This window comes from Lytechinus pictus, chromosome 3 (assembly GCF_037042905.1).
Source record: "Lytechinus pictus isolate F3 Inbred chromosome 3, Lp3.0, whole genome shotgun sequence".
Taxonomy (NCBI): Eukaryota; Metazoa; Echinodermata; class Echinoidea; order Temnopleuroida; family Toxopneustidae; genus Lytechinus; species Lytechinus pictus.
The window spans coordinates 9,828,171-9,847,575 of NC_087247.1; the positions used below are offsets into that span (position 1 = coordinate 9,828,171).

The following is a 19,405-nucleotide window of genomic DNA, read 5'->3' on the forward strand; positions in this document are numbered from 1 at the left end:
AGTCACTATGTCCCTGCAAACTGATTTTTCTGGCAATACATCATGAACAATGTTACAGAGGTCAATTTCAAACTTGGGACATACATTCATATTGGTGTGGAGATCATCTGAAGATTGACAGGTTGCAAGGTCAAAGATCAAAGGTCACATAGGTCATAGTATTATATGAAAATGGTTTGTTCTTGTGAAAAATGAAAAAAAAAATCCTTGATGGGTCAACTTCAAACATGGTTCTTCTATGCATATCGAAGTGTCACTGATCAGATCCGATTTTTTTTTGGGGGGGGGGGATAAAATCAAAGGTCGCAAAATCATTTCATTACGTGAAAATGACTCGTTCACACTTTGATTAAAGTAACATTTTAATAGATCAATAAAAACGTAGTCAATAATGATCTCATGAGATTGTGAGATTTTTTTAAGAATTAAAAGTTTGGTATTTGAATTATTTCAAATCTGGCAATGGCAAAGGCATTTATTTCAACTGCGCAGTCAAAAATCCCTCTAGTTCTGTTTCTTAGACTATGCCTGCTTTTTTTTAAAAATGTTTGTGAACATAACTTTTTCTTTTAGTTTTGCTTCAAATCAGTGTTCTTTTATTTCAACATACGTGTATGTCATTCTTGAAACATGTTTTTATTCCATTTTATTTTGTTTTTTTAACTTTTCCAATACTTGCTTCATATATGATTACATAACCCATTTCCATCTTTTTCCTCTGCAATAACCTCATCAAATTTAACTTATCTCTCTCTCTCACTCTTTCTCTCTTTCTGTCTGTTGTACTCTTTCTTCTTTTGTTTCTCGATTTCCCTTCTGTCCGACCTTCCTTTTCTATTTTACTCCTCACTTGCTCATTTCTTCTCCTGATAAACACTGTTACTTTCACCCCTATCCTCTTCCTCTAATTCAACTTCGTCTTTTCCCCCATCATCTCTTCCTCATCACATTCCCATTGTCATGCTGTCTGTATGTCCGTCTGTCTGTCTGTCTGCTCAGATGGACACCCTGCTCCTAGTGCTGCTGTTAACATCCATGGGGCTTACGGTGGACATGGCAAAGTGCTAACCCCGAACAGTGCCGTTCAGGATGGCGTCTTTGATTATGACCCCACTAACATCGCCAACGGTGAGTTGCCTCAGGGAATCCTAACACATCACTCTCATTCTATCTCTCTCTTTTGTACTAACGCTACTCCAGCTCATAACATCGATAGCAGGACCATCTCTACTAAAATGGCATGTGTGCTGATCATACATGCTTCTGGTTTTACGCAGAGTTGCCAACAAGTTCACATACTCTGTAAAGCCTCCAATAAAATAAAATTTCATGTCGAAGATATCATACTCTCATCATACATGTAAATAGAAATGGGCATGCTGAGATGTCAAGCCTGTGACCTACGCTCGAGCGTATGCCATCATTCCAGAGCACTATGCTCTGACATCTGTGTTCTAAATCACTACGCATTCCACAGATGGCATCCTGACTTACTACATGTATATTGAGAAGTCTGTAATGGGATTATAAATGCCTTTTGTTTTCTTTTATTGGTCTTGGCTTCTTAACATGATAACAAATTAACCATCCTTCTCATTCTTTGCTCAACAAATTAAACCAAGCATCAGCCAGTGTCCAAATTCAACCAATTCTTCAATCGGTGGTTTCAGACCGCCTTGAAGTTCGTCAGTTCCAGGTATTTTCTGATTGGGAAATTTACCCCGATCAGAAAATACCAGGCAATTTGGAAATATGAAAGCAAATTACAAGTAATCTCCCCAAAAGAAAATACCCGCTAAATAGTAGGTACTTATCAAAATTACAAGAACATTCGCTGGAATTTTTCCAAGGTCGGAGGTATTTTGGCAGTGTGAAAGCAAATTACGGGAACTTGTAGCCCAGCGTGTAGGTTGGGCGCGGGCGCCGTGGGTGGCTGCTGAGCTAGCGATTTTGAATCTCGTGTCTTGCTTGCATATATCAGACCATGCTGCGCATACTGGTAACTTCAGGAACTTCTCCCAAAGGGTATGTTTCGGTGCGGTGTGGATGCGGAAATAACGGGTTAACAGGTGTTTTTTAGCCTGAAAAAGTTCTCATAATTTAACAGGGATTCTTGTGATCGAGGCAGTTTGAAACCACCTAATAATCAGCGTTTCCACTCAGCACAAGTACATGTTTCCTGGTCATTTTACTTCAAGATTGCCACTAGGTCAAATGGAGGTTAGAGGAAACCCTATCATATCATGTTTATGTTTCTACAGGATTAGAAAAAAAGAGAGAATGTGTAGGAGAAAAAAAGAAAAGCCCTATGAAGAATACTTGTAGAGTACAGTGTTTATGCACAGGTCATCAAAATTTTTCTTATATTGTGGTATGATATTGATATGATTCTTTATTTTACCTGACTGCTAAGGAAGCAATTGAATGCTTATGAATAAGCGACCAGGGGACCTACGGCTTTAAGTCCTATCCGAGGGACTTGGCAGTGAGGATTAATGCCTTACCAAGGGGCACTCGTGCATCGACTTGGTTTCGAACCCAGGACCTCCCAGTTACGAGACCACTGCTCTACCGACTGAGCCATCGCACCTCCTCAAATGATTATACCATAGAAATATGTCATTAAAATTTAGAATGCTGTTTATCAAGTATATGTTGTGACAAAGTATTTTTCAGTTTAATCCTGTGTACTAATAGAAATTGGATACATGAGTTGATGCTGTTCACCGAGCATTTTGATACATTAGTAACGCTGTTCTTGGTCAGGTTTAGTGATATACAGTAATAACATGAGCTACACAAAAAACCCTGTTATGCAGATTAAAACAAACCCCTGGAAAAACTATATCATGATGTCCTTCAAAAGATGTCAATGACTTCAAAAAAGTCAATGACTGGAATTGCCAGACGTATGTATTACTTTCATAGAGTGTAATGTTATACAATGGGTAAAGCAGTATGTTTTCGTGAACAAGCACTTTTCATACATAAATATCTGGAATATAGCATTAATAAAAGCTCAATATTCCCTGTTCCTTGATGTATCCATTTAAGCATAATTATATATCACAAACATTACAATTTATTCAATCAAGATTTAGCAATTCTATCAATAACCTTTAATCTTGAAACATCTCCTTTGTGCTCTTGTAAACATTCATGAACCAGGGTTTGTGTATACATACACAGGAAGTGTATAGATACATTACTTTTATTAGAAACTTCCGAAAAGATATATTGCAGTCACGGTAAGTCAAAATGGCTGAATATATGAAAGTACTTCAACAAATCAGACAAATTTCATTTCTGTGGCTGTAAAATAAAGACAAAGATGAGGCTTTGGAGTGTGATTTGATTGACTTTATTTTCAAATCATTCAGCAGAACTGGACACATCCCATCTTAATTGTTTCCGAGGTTGAAGCATTTTGTTGTCAGCATATTAAGGTCCAGTTTACAAGAGCTTTGATGCATGTCATTTATTTGATTGAGTTCAAGTAATGAAAGTTGGAAGCAAAATGCTTCTAGAGCATGGTATGGCATGATATATCTAAATTCAGATGAACTTAAAGGGATGGTCCGGGCTGAAAATATTTATGTCTAAATAAGTAGAGTAAAATTCACAGAGCAGCATGCTGAAAATTTCATCAAAATCGGATGACAAATAACTAAGTTATTGAATTCAAAGTTTATCAATACTTTGTGAACACAGTTATATACACATCGTCATGAATATTCATAAGGTGGGCTGATGATGTTACATCCCCACTTTCCTTTTTTTAATGTTATTACATGAAATCATAAATGTTTCATTTTTCATACATGTGTATAAATGATGTGTCTCCATTATGATGAAATAAGTCGCAGCAATAAATAACTAATGCACTTAATCAGTTGTCAATCCAATTGTTTTAGTTCTTGGTAGAAATTTTTTGAATAAACGGTACCTTATTTCATATAATATAATACAAAAGAACAAGTGGGGATATGACATCATCAGCCAACCTAATGAATATACATGAAGACATGCCTAGAACTGTTTCACCGGAATAATGCAAATCTTTTAAATTCCATAACTTCGTTATTTGTTATCCGATTTTGATCAAATTTTCAGCATTTTGCTTTGTGAATTTTACTCTATTTATTGAGATATAAATATCTCCAGCCTGGACCATCCCTTTAAAGCAAAGCGACATGTCTGCATTGGATGCCAAGTATATTGTTTTTATTGTATCATAAAGGAGATAAAGCAACTACACACTACTCTACCATGATCTAAACTTGTACAAAAAGTGTGTGACTCTTCAAATTCATCTTTGTAAAGTCATGTTTGATTTTTACAATTCTTAACTTACATCCCCCCCCCCATATTTAGAAACAATGACTATATTCAAAATATTATAATACCATTTGGGCAAAATAGTATACTTTGCACTAAACAAAATTGGCTGAGTTACATTGATTTCATGAAAGAAAATTTGAATAAGAGCATAATTAGAAATGATCAAGATTCCAACTTAGCTTGGTGGAGGAGTCGTGGTGTAGTGGTTCTGACTCTCGCCTTGTAAACAGAGGGTCGTGTGTTCGAATCCCACCACGGTCTGGCATCCTTTGCCACTCTCGACCCAGGTGCTAAATGGGTACTTGGTAGGATGTGAAAGTCATTGTAGCTTGTTCAGTACTGTGCGCCTCACCGGCGACTGACTGGAATACTCCCCAGGGAGTGGAGGATGTGCACACATTGTGTGTGGGAATAACTGATTGAATCCAATGACCGGGTAATACTATATCTGTAAAGCACTTAGACACATGGTTCTGATGTATTAAGCGCTATATAAAAGCGGATTATTATTAATATAGTTCTGCATAATTTTATAATAGCTATATTTGTTATCCATCCCTCCTAAATGTGCGAATGCCATGTCAAGACATCAGTTTGATACAAACCAAATATTTTGGATGTTGATCTGTTGCTTAGAAGGGAGTGTTACTAGTCCATTTGTCAGTATTTTTTTTTACTAATTACTGTATGAATTGGAGAGGAGTAATATCTTATTGTCCTGGCATAAAACAAGGTTGATGTTCTACTTCCTTCGGAAAGGCATCGTCCTTTGTTACCAGACACAAAGGCCCGTATTCTGAAGTCAGGTTTTACTTGCACCATGGTCTAACTCTGTGCTAAAATTATGGGAAGCCAAAAGTTTCAAAATTTTAATTAAGTTGTATGTTTCTTATGTTTACTGTGCTCTTTCCTGATTCATCGATGGTGAAGACAATCATCTATTTAAACTTCCTAGGACAATTATGAATGATTTGAGAGCCAAATGAGCTGAAATATGATATCTCTACCGTGAGTGATTTATGTAACAATTGGCTATCTATACTTAAACCACAACTTTAAACCTGAGTTTAAGTTAAACCTGACTTCGGAATACGGGCCAAAGATTTCAGCAGATGAGAACAATCGTCAGTGAAGATCACCAAAAGGAGTCATCATGAAAGGCTGCCTTCTTACAAGCATTCATTTTTCCTTATCGATAGGGTTAAACAAATGCTTCTAATTCCTCTCTTATGATACACACAGGTTTAGCATCTAGTTTACCAAACACTACGAACATGATAGTGCACAGTCCCAAAAGAGAGTCTGGATCGCACAGTTCCCAGCCCTCCCCCACCCATCAGCCCAAGTGGAAGCATGTCCTTTCTGGGTCCGACTCTTCTAAGGATAACAAGATCAAACCTGCCACGTTACCACATAAGGTGAGTTCACACACAAGACGTTTTCACCTCTTCTTTTTCCCGTAATCTTGTTGCTTAATTTTACAACCTGTACCAGTTAAATGCTTCACCACTGATGTGATTTATATCTTCAGGCATTTAAGTGCTTAAAGACACTGCACATTTGCAAGTTTTCATCTATACATATGGCTTCATAACCATTCTGTATTTCATTAATATCATGAAAACTGTTAAGTAATTTTATTGCTAAGAACAAAGAACATTCATTTAACTGGTGATTGATATTAAAACCCTGTCTGGTAAGGTATTTAGAAGAATCATCATGTCTTCCTCTCGTGAAGAAAAGGAATATTAACACTGCAACATTGCCAGGCCACAATGGTTGGGTATAATTAGAGCAATAGGCATTTATATAGTGCCACCTATCTAGAAATAGTCTATTCCAAGGAGCACTATTATTATTATTACCCCGGCTTTGGCTCGAGCTGCCTTCCAGCGCTCAGTGCATTCAAGGAATTAATCCTGCCGGGTACCCATTCACCGCACCTGGGTTAAGTGCAGCACTATGCTGCTAAATTTCTTGCTGAAGGAAAACATGCCATGGCTGGGATTCGAACCTACGTCCCTCTGATTGAAAGACGAGAGTAGTAGCGATTAGGACGTGACACATAAAAAGCATATGTAGCCTGGAGAGAAGTGCTTGATAATAGTAAATAATCCTAAGTGATGTTTAAGCCGATGAAATATTGTCACATTAAAAAATATTAGATAGGAATTATGTTAAGAGTTTAGACCAGTAATATCATCACATTTCACTTTATTGATATCAAGATTTTTTTTTGTGTGTGTATGTACTTTCAGAGGACAAGAAGAGATTCCAATGATGACTGGGAGATACCAGCCGATGAGATTAGGTTAGGATCAAGAATAGGAGCAGGGTCATTTGGAACTGTCTTCAGTGGACAATGGCATGGTAAGTTAGCTTTTCATGCAGAAAAACTTAGGCCCGAATTCACAAAGGTGGTTTTTAAAACCATCGGTTGAACCCATGGTTTATGCAGATTTCCTGTATAAATTATGCTTATTTACCGCGTATATTAAAAAAGGTCCAATGCCTATACGTGCTTTTGTCACAGTGCGCCAAATTGACGCCTGTTGCCATGGTTAAGTACACTATTTTATTCATGAGTCCACTGTTTTGAATTAATGAGTCCACTCTTCAATCAGAGGACTCATGAATACAATAGCATATTTAACCATGACAACAGGTGTCAATTTGGCGCACTGTGACAAAAGCGCGCATCAGCATTGGACATTTTTCAAAATACACGGTAAATAAGCATAATTTATACAGAAAATCTGCGTAAACCATGGGTTCAGCCGATGGTTTTAAGAACCACCTTTTAGAGTTTCCCAAGGTCCATCAAGTCTGTCAATTTTTAAAATAATTTTTGAGTGGCTCTGAAAGGACGGACTTGACAGAGCAGTACAGCAAGTTACCAAGGATTTTGCAAGATTTAATTAAGATAAGAATTTTATTTAAGAGTCATTTGATTTGGCTTAATTCAAGTCATGCCTAGCTTAACTTTTAACTAGGGGGGGGGGGGGCTTCTGACGTGCTCAATAGAATTTCATCTCAGATACACTTATACATGTGGCTCATGGTAGCAGTCAGTGAATCACCTATTCCCTTTGTGATAGCCTTTAGTTATGGATGTTGTGAATGGCGTTTTTCAGTTTCTTAAGACGGAAATTGTCTAATATTGGTATGTACTTTAACCTGAGATACATGTGATACAGTCTTTATTGACCACTTTGTAACCGGCAGCAAAATTTTTGTAATAAATTAACTTGATCTCTACCAACATAGTGGATGCTACAGGATATCTACTGTAAATCATATTGTTACTGGAGGGGATAAGACATCGGATCTCAAATTGGGGGAAAGTTAGCCTTTTCTTTTCCTGACTACTGTTGATGATCTGTCCATATCATGGGTTTACCCCCTCCTGCACATTGCACTTTTTAGATAATGATAAATAATAATAGTCAGTTTTTGTATAGTGACATAACAAATAACAAATATGTCTCTATGTGCATCAGAACATAAAAGAGATGTGTTGATGAGTCACTTTGTTGAGGTTAGGTACACTTTAAAGAAGTAGGTTTTAATGGCTGTTTTGAATTTGTTAACTGAATCAACTGTTTTCAGGGAATTTGGGAGTTTGTTCCATAAAACGGGCTGCATGAGCAAATGAACGTTCATGTGTTTTTGTTGATATTGGAGGATCGATTAATAAATTCTTACTTTGTGAACGTAGATGATGTGTTGGCTTATAGACAGTGACTACATTATTTAAGGATGAAGGAGCAAGTCCATAGAAACATTGATATGCTAGTAACAAGATCGTAAATTGGATTCGAACCTGGACTGGTAAACAATGTAAATGCTGCAAGACAGGGGATATGTTGTCATGTGTCTTTGTACGAGTAACGCGTCGTGCTGCAGAATTTAGGATAGTTTGGAGTCTTTGAATTAAATTCAAGGCATTGTAGAAGAGTGGTCTTTGAACACGCAGAATAAGAATGAAAACACTGAGTTGTATATCATTTATTTGGTACAGGTTCTGTAGCAGTGAAGAGATTGAATGTCAAGGATCCAACCCCATCACAACTACAAGCATTCAAGAACGAGGTTGCTGTACTTAGGTAAGTTCTTTCATCCTGTTGTCTAATGGAGCCAGTTTGTCCCTTTACAACAGCCACTGACATGACAGAATTCAGTTATCTGTGGGTTAATCGGTCGGTTGAACCAAGGCAAATCTGGGGCCCGTAACACAAAGCGTAGCAATGATCATAGAACATTTTTCTACAATTGATTCCATTAACTACACTGTACAATCAATCGTAAAAAATCAAGTGTACGATTAATCGCTAACCTTTGTGTTCCAGGACCCTGGGCCCCGTCTTACAAAGAGTTGCAATCAATCCGATCAACCACAACTATGGACGGCCAGCAACGTCAACATCTATCATGTATGTTTTGTTGAAAATAAATTCAAAATATGATGTATATTCATGCATTCATTATTTTCTTGAAAATTCTCTGTGCTTCTCTTTGTTTACAAAGGACATTGTGCAAATTTCCTATAGAAAAAATTATGACACTGATGGATTTTCATAGTTACGATTGATCCAATTAATCTCAACTATATGGAAATTCATCCATATCATCATTTTATCTATAGGAAATTATCTCATTCTCCTTAGTAAACAAAGAGAATCATACTGAATCTTCAAGAGAATGATAAATGTATGAATTTACATCATATCTAGAAAATATTTTGAACAAATTTGAATTTTAGATGTTGACATCACTGGCCGTCCATAATTGTGGTTGATCAGGCATAGTCAAGGATAGTGATATTGTCAGCGTTTTCTAAAGTAAGCTTGCTGGAATTACTGGACTAGGCTCACGGACGTGTTGTGTAACATTATGTGAAGCCAAGAGTTCTGTTCAACCTCAGGAAAAACACTGTATAAAGCTATTCTGTAACTACTTCAATTTGTACTGCATGCATATAAGCATGCAACTAATTTTTGAAATGATGATGATGGTGGTGGTGGTGGTGGTTTGTATAGCGCCATATATCTGTCAAAGTATTTGTTCATTCAAGGTACTGAATTCTTGTGCTCTGTTTTCTTCTGGCTGGTCTGTAAAGAAAATTTTTTCTTTCCCTTGTTTGATTATTTTCTCAAAAATGTATGCCACTTCACTAACATTTGTTAAAGTTTTATCTCAAGCCTGTATTGTACTTTGAATTTAATTACTTCGGTTCAAATTCATTCAACAGGAAAACGAGGCATGCCAATATTCTGCTATTCATGGGATGCACCTCCAAGCCCCAGCTAGCAATCGTCACCCAGTGGTGTGAAGGCTCGTCGCTCTACAAACATCTCCATGTTCTAGACTCCAAATTTGTCATGCATCAGCTTATCGACATCTCAAGGCAAACAGCACAGGGTATGGAGTAAGTATCCCATGTTACTTTTCTTTTGTGATTGATGTATTAAGGCCACGCACAACTGGTCCACGGTCCGATTTTGGAACAAATCGCATTTTGCTCATTTTCAGAAAATGTATCTTTTTATAATAGGTTCAAATTAACCCAAAGAATACTAATATAACAATTTTGGGTGATTGCAAGTCTTTATTGTGGAGTAAAGGATAAATTAGTTTCAAATTGTAGCAAATCATGTCATTACGACAAGATATTAAATTTGCTTTTATTCTAATATGGATGATAGCATAGTCACATATTTGAACATAGGTATTTTTACGATGATTTAGAACATCACACAATAGGGTATTCTATGTTTCAATACTAGCATCAAATTCTACTACGTGTCATTCCAAATCAGGTGGCAGAGCAATCGTAAGGTGTGCGATGCTATCTGCAGTTCTGCGCTTGGTGTGGGTATATGGGTAATCATACTTATGAATCTTCATATCAGTAAATCATATTCAGTTGGTTCTTTTATAAGTAATTAGTAGCATGTCATTTTCAGCGGTTACCATTGGTTTGTTTGTGTTTTGCATTTTGTGATTTTATTTTTTAACTTTTGTTGTCTTTACAGCTATCTCCATGCAAAGAATATCATCCATCGAGATCTGAAATCAAACAGTATCCTTTAAAGAGAAATTCCAGTAGTTGCAGTAAACACTGATTTCATGAGAAAGTCTGTAAAACCAGGCTTAATTGTCAGTATATCATCGAGGATCTAGATCTGGTACAGTTACATAAACTGAACTTTGTGAAATCTTGAAATCTACGCTGAAAAATGTTCAGACTGAACTTCCCCAACACAGATAAGCGCACGTGGGACAGTGTATAATTATTGCTTTGAGCGTCGGGCCCGACGCTCTACCCGAATCCTGTGCTTATTTGCTGATTTCTCAGCAATTACACAATTTCTTCCAGAATCCTTTGGCACATGCGTTTTATTTATACAAACAGACACTTTGGTGGTCATTTCATTGGATTCTGTACGAACTCATTTTGATATCATTACCAAAACTAGAATTTACCTTTAACAACAGTATTGATATATATGTATATAATCTTCAACCTATAAATTGTGTTTTCTTGACAATTGCTATTTAACAAAAAAATCAGTTTGAGTTAAACAGAGGACAGCATAAAGCTCAGGGGCTACACACTCTTGCGGAGACAGAGTCATGAGCAATCAGATCAAGTACCATGAGCATATCAGTGACTACTACCGTGTGAGTCAAAAAAAAAATTGACACTTCATAAATCATTGATTTAAGGAAAATTATATCATGAACACATATTTATTATATATGGACTGAAAAAGTATGTTCTCACAAACAATTTGATGCTATATTTATGTGGTATTGGTCAACGTTTGGATGATGAGAAGGTATTCTTTGCAGCGATGTAAATTTTGATTTGCGCCACAGTAAGGCATGACTGCTATGAATGAATCCAGATGTCAATGATGTCATAATCCTACAACGGATGCATTAAAATCCATTTCAAAACACCTTTTCAGTGATTTACATCAGAATTAATAAACACTTTTCAGTATCAATTCTCAAGTTAATTTCATTGAAAATGGATTTGCAAATATGTTTACTAACTCACGCAAGATTATGACATCATTGGCATCTGGATTCATTCATTACATTCATGTCTTTCTTTGGCGCAAATCAAAATTTACATCACTGCAATGAATACCTCCCGATCATCCAAGCGTTAACACATACCACATGTATATGGTATCAAATTATTTGGGCGAAGATACTCTTTCCAGTCATACATAATGATTATATGCTCATGACATATTTCTACCTTAAACTGAGGATTTGTGAGGTGTCAAGTGTTTTTTGACTTGCACGATATAATGTTTGTTTCATGATGTATTCCTTAACCGATACCCTCTTATTAAGATATCTTCCTGCATGATGACCTAACAGTGAAGATAGGTGACTTTGGTCTAGCTACAGTCAAATCAAGATGGAGCGGTTCACAACAATTTGAGCAGCCATCAGGGTCAATACTTTGGATGGTAAGTAGCGGGGAAAAATAGACGGGTCCTGGCAATGTTGGCCCCAAGTAAAATTTTCTTATACAAAATAGGTGAGCAGGTATAATACTATGGCTGCTTGCCATTTACCTATCTTGTTACATGTATATCCCCGCCAAACAAAGTTTGAAGGGGTGTATAGGAATCAGCGTATGGTCGGTCGGGCAGTCCGTTGCAAATCTTGCGGGGGGGAGGGGGTTTCCCACACATAGGTCTTGGGATAAAGATGGGCAAGACATGTTTTTACCATGTGTTGGAAACTGTTGCCATGGTAACGGCATAGGGCACGGATATTAATCACGTTCAGTGAAAGTAATACTTCCATTAAGGCCATTTGAACTAACTCCACACATTTCTGCAAATGCTTCCTCACTTTGGGGGGGGGGGGGACACAGTAAAACTTGCCTTTATGACTATTTTTTAAATTTCCTTTTTAACTAGGAGACAGTGACAGTTTTTCTATGGAAAGTTATCATGTATTCAAAATCCAATAGTATACAAATAATGAATGTTAATGAGTGCAATGGACAGAATACTTCATGAGGTGAAAGATGAAATGATCCGTTCAATGAGGCGTAGATGAGTTGAATGGATCATTCATTTCATCTTTCACCGATTGAAGTATTCTGTCCTTTGCACTCATAAACATTCATTATTTGATTTATATGACACCTAAAAATATATCATTTTTTCTTTTGAAATTTATGAATTTTGTTGTCAAATACGAGCTTGGACTTTTGATTGTCGCGTACATACAACACACACGCTGCAAACACGAGTGTTTTTACTCTTGGTGCCTGCGGTCTCAATGCATGCGCGCAATGGACAAAATCGTATGGACCCAAACTTGCACAATGAATTGATTCAAAATTGCACGGATGATGACGTCATTGTAAATTGGGCTGAATGATCGATATCAATTAATCAATCAAATGACAAGGATCTATCTAGGTGTCATATAATATTTATTAATATGTTACTTAAATTTGATTGTCTGTTTATAGGCACCTGAAGTGATTAGGATGAGAGATCCCAACCCCTACTCATTCCAGTCTGATGTCTATGCATTCGGAGTGGTTCTCTTCGAGTTAGTCACACAATCCTTGCCCTATCAGAACATCAAACACAAAGATCAGGTAGGAAGACCAGTTTTCACAAAAGTTCAACTATGACTGTTATGTGTGGCGAATAGCACATCACTGTATATTTGTCTGATTACGTTCGTGGGACGCACTGTACTGCGTAACAGTCAAAGAGGGGAATGCGTTAAATACAGTTTGCGCATTGGCACTTAAGAATGATTTTTAGTCAGATTTAAGTTTTTGTGAAACGGCCCTAGATTTATGCAACCATCACTTGATCAATGAAAAAATCGGGTGAAAAATAAGGAAGTTATGACATTTTAAAGTTTCGCTTGATTTCAGAAAATAGTTATATGCACATCCTGGTCGGTATGCAAATGAGGGAACTGATGACATCACTCACTATTTCTTTTGTATTTTATTATATGAAATTTGAAATATTCTAATTTTCTCCTCATTGTCCTGTGAAACAAAGTTTTATTTCTCCCTGAACATGTGGAATTACCCTCGTTCAACATTTTATGGTTCAGTCAAGTTGGTCCTTCTTGTCAAATTTATAAAAATTGAAATATTGTATAATCTAAACAATAAAAAACAAAAGAAATAGTGAGTGAGGGACATCATCGATTCTTTAATTTGCAAGTGACTAAATTGTGCATATAACTATTTAGTGAAAAATAAGCGAAACTTTAAAATGACATAACTTTCTTATTTTACATCCGATTTTGATGAAATTTTCAGCATTATGCTTGTCTGATTTTTCTCTATCGATTCAAATCAACATTTTTCTGGGGTGGACTTGACCTTTAAGAGACGCATTGACTTAACAAACTTAACCAAAATTTATAATAATAAATAATAATACATGAGACTTGTATAGCACACTTTCCATCTTGATTAGATGCTCAGGTTTGATTGAATAATTCTTATGTCTGTCAGTTAGAGTGGTTTTTAGCAATTTGCTGCTACACACTAGTTTCAGATGTAAAGTCATATGCTAAACTTGGCCGGTTCTCCATTCTCCAAGCCGTAGTGGCCCAAATTCACAAAGGTGGTTTTTAAAACCATCGTTTGAACCCATGGTTTATGCAGATTTCCTGTATAAATTATGCTTATTTACCGCGTATATTAAGAATGTCCAATGCTGATGCGCGCTTTTGTCACAGTGCAAGAAATCGAACCCTGTTATGGTTAAGTACGCTATTTTATTCATGAGTCCACAGTTTAAAGACTGGACTCATTAATTCAAAATAGAGGACTCATGAATAGAATAGCGCGACAAAAGCGCACATCAGCATTGGACATTTTTTAATATATGCGGTAAATAAGTGTAATTCATACAGGAAATCTGCATAAACCGTGGGTTCAAGCGACGGTTTTAAAAACCACCTTTGTGAATTCGGGCCAATGTGTTTCATACAAAATACAAAGTAACGTAGTTACATGTAAATGGGCGACAGTTGTATGGAGTTGATGCTATGCTCTGTTTTGGTGCTATTGATTTTGAAGTTGGGGTGGGGAGGAGAGAGTGGGTGACATTTTGGGTTTCACCTTACCCATTGATATTATTTCCGTGTGTATTTTATATGATATTGCGCCTCGGAATAGTTAGATGGTGCACGATAAATGCTGTGTGTTTTATTATTATATTCATCCACCAATAATTAATTATTCCATGCAGATCATCTGGATGGTCGGGCGTGGGTACTTACAGCCCGATCTGACCAAGGTTCGTAATGACACCCCTAAAGCACTCAAGAGACTCATTACAGATTGCTATGCTCTCAACAGAGATGAGAGACCATTGTTTCCTGTGGTAAGCATGCTATTAATATCATGTTGTCATGTCATTTACCAATTTCCAAATTTGTAATTAAAAAAATGTGCCAAAGTAGAAATTATTTCAGTTGGAAATAATGGTAAATGATTGTTAAATTGCTTTGTTTTATTGACGAATGATTTTACTGATTACCTCAGTAGAATATTTGTAGTATTTAAAGCATATCATAAGATATGGGAGAATTAGATGGCTTAATTGTGACGTGTGATGGTGTTGAAATATAATTAGTTTTTTTAACACATTTTAATCAATGTAATTAGAGCAAGATTTTGTAACTATAATCTGACAATTGTCAGTGAAAGCAATTTATAGGAAGATAATTTTTGTTTCTTTGGTTGTATTTTAGTGACTGGTTGTATAGCATCCTTTGTTTGTTTGGGTTTTTTTTTTCGATAACACTTGTGAACGTTCATTGGAATTTTGTAAATGTGAACTATCGGTACACACTGTATTAATGCATGCATTAAGACGCCATCAATCAACACCATTCAATACCCTTATATTTCACTCAAACAGAGAATGTGAAACACAGGAAACAGATCTTTAGCATTCTCAATATTATTGTGAAACCTTACTTTTGCAATGAGCACATCTCCAGGAGACAGCTTGCATGTGTGATATCATTGATCAACAAACCTACATTTTGAAGAGACGCAGTTATCATCTTCATTAGATTTACACTTTTCAAGTGAATAAAGACCGTTTCCCTTTTCCATTTTGCTTCTCACTTTGTAGATTTTGGCAGCATTGGAGAGCTTGGCCCGGCAGCTACCCAAGATCCACCGCAGTGCATCGGAGCCTTCGTCGCTAAATCGGGCAAGGTTGCATTCGGACGATTTCATGTACTGTCCCTCCCCCAAGACCCCCATTCAAAGCCAATTCGCTGTCTTCCCATTCGACATGCGGGGATGATGACCGTCTCTTCTGTGACGAACTCTGACATCGAAACTGACGTCCGACTAAACACCCAATTTGTGGAAACAGAGTATATGATGACGTGACTTGTGGGACATTTATCTTGGAACTTATTGACAGATAGTGTTAACACTATAGCCAATGGAGAACGATAAAGATGTCTGTTTGTATGGTAGCAGTAAAAGCAGACATTCTTCAGGAGCGGACGTATGCTACCCTGTATTTCTGGCACCCTAGCTAGGACAAATCAAGATGACGTGTGAACGTGAATTTTGAGGTAGAAGTTGTGCAATGACGAGAGAACATGCTTCATTACGTAACATAATTCTAGGATTGAAACAAACAAAATCAGATGAGGACGATGCGCACCAGAGATGAATTACTTTCTGCATCACTTTCCTGAGAGCCGTTCTGTACGAGGTTTGATAAAAGGATATGCACGGATCGTGAAAGGAAAATTGATGAATAGAACAGGAAAATGCTTCATGAGCGGGTTGAGAAACAAACAAGGCAGGTTGATCAGAAGAAAGCCGAATTATTCTCTATAAACGCAACAGCAACAATCATCAAACTTGGCGAAGGTGAAAGTTTGGAGATGTGCTATGTGGCGAAATGGAGACCGGATCATGGAGCTCATCTGTAGATTTTTCATGAAAATTATCAATGGTCAAGTTTTTAGAGGAAAGCACACTCACTCACACACACACACACACTACGCATCTGATTGAAGTAAAATATTTCATGTAGATCATTATATACAAATTTCTCGACATATATGTATGTTTTTTATGTAGATTAGAAAGGTCAAGGTTCACTAATAATATGTGCGGACTGTTGATTGAGATGTATTGTGTGCTGCTGAGGCAGAAAGTTAAATTGAAAAGCTAGTGACTATCGGGGGAATGATTTATTTGTTGTAAATGAATTAAGTTATGCTCAACAGTCACCCTTGACATAAACACTGCAGACATCATTGCAATTTCAGTATACATTGGACAATTTCAACGTGTTAATTGAAAACTTTTGAAACAAATCTGTCTGAAATTCTATCCTCATTTGTCACAGATGTACTTTTGATCCAATTTTATTCCATTGCATTAATCATGTTACAATCGATAAACACTTGCATAATTCCGTTGCAAGATAAAGGCTAGACAATTGGGCCGATTCACAGTACGGTGCGCCATCTATCGGTTGCAGCGGACAGGCCGAAATTCGCAATGCCCCACGGGAAAAAGTTGACATCTGTTGCACGCGCTGGTATTAAAGTGCATGCATGCTTGCATGCGATTATCCAGCGCTGGCCGACGCGGTTCGACCCGAACTGCTGTTTACAGGGGTCCAAGAGGTAGGAGAGAAATTTATTGAGCGCCTATTTCTATGCGAAATTGAGACCATTCTAGGTGAATTCCTGCCATAGGGTTTTCATGTTAGAAGGCTAACAGTACCATTATAGTACACCAGCACTGCCTGCACCTTTGGGCGATGTCTTCCCTGACATTAGAAATTTTGCCTGTTTGCTGCAACCGATAGATGGCACACCGTATTGTGAATCCACCGAATTATGAGCGTTTTTCCTTTATCTGTCTAAACGTGATCACTCACTATCCGCTCTGAATATAATATCTTGGGCCACTGATATTTCTCAAATTTTCATAATTGTGAAAAAATGAAAATTTATTTTGTATCTGTTTCAATAGATATTAAACACATATGATGCAAAACACAGCACAGAGTGAATCCCCCCCCAAAAAAAAAAAAAAAAAAAACTTTCACATTCAAAGAAAAAGGCGAAAATGAAACGTAAAATTATGTCCTTGAAATCTAACTTTTTCAAATAACAATACCATATTTTTATATCATAAGTGTAATCTGAAAGAATGTTTTTAACAAAGGATAATTTTTCATTATCTTTCTTGAAAACACTTTAAAAATAAGTTTACATGCGTATTAAAGTGTACATGAAATTATACACAACTTATCTAAAGGTGTTCCTTATTCAAATAAAATAGCTATGAATCCTTGAAGTAATGTCATGTTTTTTTTTGTTTTTTTTAATAATGAGACAAAAAGTAGGCATTCAGATTTGCTCATGTAGAAAAATACCTAATATAGTCTCATCTGTGCATAATGTATTTTATATATATTGTATGTAGGTAGAAAAGATGTGTGTACATTTATTGAAATTCACTGGCATTCTAGAATTGATATTAGTTTCTCTGCCATCTGGTATCTTTATAGATTTGGGCTGGTCCCAACGATTGATAAATTTGAAGATATTTGAGAGTATAACGGGAGAGGGAAAGAGAGACGGGGAGAGAGAGAGAGAGAGATGAGAGAAAGAAAGCATCTATTTTTTATTCTATGTTGTGGTCCTTTTACCCATTTGAATGAATGGTATCTTCTGCCTGTGCTGTATATATATCTCTTTATATACATCATTGTTCCCATACATCTCACTTTAGTGGGAAGTGCCATATGAATTAAATTAATTCAAAATAGGAATTAAAAGGGCAAGTAAAAGAGTTGCTAGATATGCCAAGCTTTTCCTGACCAGAAATTTGTAAAAGCAACCAATGTTGTGTCACGTAAAGTAAAAAAAGAAGTATGATAAATTCAACATTGCATTAATGTATTTTGTATGAACAATGCATATTGTAATTGTAATAGTCGATGTAACACGATTTCCAAGCAGATATGTAATAACAAAGTAATTTATTTTGGTATGTTCAGTAATATTCTCTTGAATCCATTCTTATTTACAACCCATCGTTGGATTTGATATACTATATTTATTATTTATTTCATATTTATTGCAAAAATGACAAGTTTATATTTGATTAAAATGTTCAGCTCACTAGAAAGAGTGAAGCCAGGGTCTTCATGACAGACATATTCACACAAATTGGATATTATGTAGATTTGTTGAATAACCCCTATATTTAAAAAGAACAATGAATTCTAAGTAAATGTTTTATTTTCATATGAACAAGGTCACCAACATTTCTCATCATTAATACCATTTTTGGTAACAATGTGGCCGCTGTGGCATGTAATGATTTTAAATGATTTTTATCCTGGGTCGAATAGTTCAGTCAATGTGGCTATATCCTACATGTTTGGCCTTCAATAAATAATAAATAAAATGATGATGATGATGTGGTAGTAATAGTAATTTTTTTAAACCAATATATCTCATGATAAGGATGGTGGTAATGAAGATGGTGATAATGATGACGATAAAGTAATAATAATAATAATAATATAGGTATATTTACCCAGGGTAGCCACTTCAGTTCCAAAAACTGTTCTCCCAGCGGGCCCTGCTATTATCATTACCCCGGCTTTAGCTGAGCTGCCTAGGCGCTCAAGCATTCAAGGATTTTGTTCCTACTGGGTACCCATTCACCTCACCTGGGTTGAGTGCAGCACAATGTGGATGAATTTCTTGCTGAAGGAAATATCTACTTAAAATGCTGATGATTTACTTCAATTATTGTCAATCTCTCTTCTATAGACAATGGGAATTGCATTGGTATGACTCCGAAGACTACCCAATAGACCAGGTCGTAGTTACCTCATGGGCAATTTTGGTCAAATGACCTTTCATTTCTTTCATTATCATAAGCAAATTTCAAAGAAAGATATTATGTAAGCATGCCTCACATAGCAGGATGCAGAAATTGCATAGACCAGGTGACTAGAATTGCACACCAATG

At 36.4% G+C, this 19,405-nt stretch overlaps 1 protein-coding gene across 3 annotated transcripts in view; it reads left to right on the plus strand.

Annotated features, from left to right (window-relative positions):
• Positions 1–18,871, plus strand: part of LOC129257855 (serine/threonine-protein kinase A-Raf-like) — a 44,322-nt gene extending 25,451 nt beyond the window's left edge. For 2 of the 3 annotated variants that reach the window (XM_064096330.1, XM_054896280.2), the window contains 9 exons: positions 5,584–5,759; positions 6,600–6,711; positions 8,363–8,447; positions 9,593–9,769; positions 10,377–10,423; positions 11,713–11,831; positions 12,854–12,985; positions 14,613–14,747; positions 15,507–18,871. In XM_064096330.1, the coding sequence (XP_063952400.1) occupies positions 5,584–5,759; positions 6,600–6,711; positions 8,363–8,447; positions 9,593–9,769; positions 10,377–10,423; positions 11,713–11,831; positions 12,854–12,985; positions 14,613–14,747; positions 15,507–15,683 (1,160 nt within the window). In that variant the 3' untranslated portion in view covers positions 15,684–18,871. Of the gene's footprint in view, positions 1–999; positions 1,129–5,583; positions 5,760–6,599; positions 6,712–8,362; positions 8,448–9,592; positions 9,770–10,376; positions 10,424–11,712; positions 11,832–12,853; positions 12,986–14,612; positions 14,748–15,506 lie in introns of all 3 variants that reach the window. The other variant, XM_064096329.1, reaches the window with a different exon arrangement.
• Positions 18,872–19,405: the final 534 nt, after the last annotated feature.